The sequence below is a fragment of the Kryptolebias marmoratus genome, linkage group LG14 (genome assembly GCF_001649575.2).
Source record: "Kryptolebias marmoratus isolate JLee-2015 linkage group LG14, ASM164957v2, whole genome shotgun sequence".
Lineage (NCBI taxonomy): Eukaryota > Metazoa > Chordata > Actinopteri > Cyprinodontiformes > Rivulidae > Kryptolebias > Kryptolebias marmoratus.
This window is the reverse complement of record NC_051443.1, coordinates 14167840-14170205: the sequence shown is the minus strand read 5'-3', so window position 1 is coordinate 14170205 and position 2366 is coordinate 14167840. Positions and strand designations below refer to the sequence as shown.

The following is a 2366-nucleotide window of genomic DNA, read 5'->3' as shown; positions in this document are numbered from 1 at the left end:
TATCTGGAAGAGGAGAATAATCCAGTCCAGGTTTGAAGTGTCTAGGATTTGTAGTTTTTAAATTAGAATCAATTAAAGACACGGATGGTAGTGAAAAATTAGGTGGAATCGCCCTTTAGCTATTTGACGCTAGAATTTGATGCCAACTTCAGCGTCGTCATATACTTCATAATTTACATTGATGTTAAAATCAGTTGAATCATATCTAAGTAATGTTTTAAGACAAACAGAGGCTTCAGAGGACACCTAATGATCCCGTGGAGAGTCCTATATTTGATTTTAGTAGTTTGCAGGTTGTGTTTACAGGTGGGATTCATTGGGTGCTGGATAAATAACTCTGTAACTAGCACCTAAGGTAAACAGGTACACATAATATTTGATTTACTTTAAAATTTGGACCAAACTCAAAGAAATGTCTTTTTATTTACAAACTCTACACGTCTCTTTACATGTGCAGGAAATTAGAAGGAATACAAAGGGCAGCCAACTTTAAAAATGTGATTTCAATTAGCGTATTAAAAGCTGACAACAGCTCCGTGAGGCTGGAGACAATAAATTAGCTTCACTTTTGTTGGAAAACAATTTACAACATTGGCTGAACGAATATGATGAGTTGAATAAAAGGTACGCACAAGAAATAAAAATATCCAATGAATCAGGATAAAGTTGATCATTTAAATGCTTAGTTTTGAAGCATGTGTGAACAAGATTCTTTCCTCAAGCTGATGCATTTTAAAAAAAAAACAACCATGGAGACATGGAGTTTTTCTTCTTTTACCTTATTGATGGCTTTGGACCGAGACACGCCCGGCAGGCCCACATCATGTTTGGCTTTTCTCCCAAGAACGTCAAACTTCTTCCGGTTAATTTTCACCTCGAAGGGGTTGTTTTTAATCTCGGAGGCCGTCTTGGCTCTGCGGACCTTGTCAGCGAGGCTCTTCTTCTTCTGTGGTGCCTTCCCCATCTGTGACAGACGTTAGCTCATCTTACACGGCCACATAAATGCATTTAAAACCTACAAATAAATGAAGTTATGTTAGCGACAATAACACGACTTTACAATTTAGCACTGGCTACGTAAAAACCATAACAGCAACAACCTAGCATAAAACAGTCATGCACGCAGCCACTGTAAACATGGCTAACTTGACTAGCAGCTACCGATTCGGAGCTTTGAAACAAGTAAATTTATCAGAAAAAGGGTGTGTTTACGTTGACCCGCGCCGATTATTCAACTTGATAAATCCAGACGGATCGGACAACAACGCCCTGTCGACTCTTATTTTTATGGAAACTTGTTCAATTTTTCGCTATCCACGTTGTGTCACCGGGCTTCCATTTTCCAGCGTTCAGAGTTGGAAACGAAGAGAGCCGCTTCCTGTGTGGGATCCCCCCACAGCGACTCTAGCGGCCGAAGAAAAAATAACAAGTTTTTCCACACGTCTGCTGCTGACAGAAGCATGAACTCATGTTAAGCCTCAAGATAAAAATACACATCTTATTCTGTATATGTTATACTCCTTGCAGGTTTGGTTAATAGAAGTGCTTCTTAACTTTTGATTGGTGTTATATGACAAGCTTATCAAACACTTTATGGTTAAAGAAAAAGCAAAAAGATTTCCAATTTGACTCACTTGTCTTGACACCTTCTATATTGTTATGTTCAATTCTGTTTATCTGACAATGGCAATCCCAAAAGGATTGTCACATCTCAAACATTGTGATCATTATAATGTATGTAATTTTTTTAATACGATAAACTACACAAGCAAAATGGGGAATATTATAGTTTATAAGACCTCCGATGACAGGATCTCTGCTTTCAGGAGTCTATTAAGATGGGTTTTTGAGGCATCAGAGAGGAACAGGCCCTAAATTGTATTTATTTACATTTTTAATTCAAGTCCTCCATCTTCTCAATGTTTCCAGGTTCAACTTTAAGTCTTGTTTTTGTGCATTTCTTTGCAAAGTTGCCTTTTTAAGGTTGCAGGGTTGTTGTTCTTTATTATAACCATGGTTACAAGTATTACTGTGATGATTAGATAAGTTCACATCCTTCTGTCCTACAGTAATTATGCTTTAAAGCTATTATATATTAAAATTTGTTTTTCCTGTTGAGACAGGAACTTGTTGGATAACATTTGTCAGGCTGTGTTTCTCTTAACATCGAGAAGACTCAAATGGAGCATCATAGTTGATCCAACGAATACGCTTCACAAGGCTTTATCTGCAAATAAAATGAAAATAATTTTTGTAAAAAGTGCTTGTGTCCTAATCATGTGTTCATAAAAGTGCACAGATAGAGGCAGCTGTACAGTAACCATAAGATTCTCTGTAAATACTGTAATAATAATGACACATCATGG

At 37.1% G+C, this 2366-nt stretch overlaps 1 protein-coding gene across 3 annotated transcripts in view; it reads right to left on the bottom strand.

The window, feature by feature from the left end:
- Positions 1 to 1373, bottom strand: part of nop14 (NOP14 nucleolar protein homolog (yeast)) — an 18376-nt gene extending 17003 nt beyond the window's left edge. Inside the window, exons 1-2 of one of the 3 annotated variants that reach the window (XM_017407497.3) lie at positions 1213 to 1373; positions 779 to 1015 (exon numbers count right to left, since the gene is read on the bottom strand). In XM_017407497.3, the coding sequence (XP_017262986.1) occupies positions 779 to 964 (186 nt within the window). In that variant the 5' untranslated portion in view covers positions 965 to 1015; positions 1213 to 1373. Of the gene's footprint in view, positions 1 to 778; positions 1016 to 1212 lie in introns of those variants that run through there. The other 2 variants (XM_017407496.3, XM_037979629.1) reach the window with 2 other exon arrangements.
- Between the last annotated feature and the right edge of the window lie 993 nt (positions 1374 to 2366).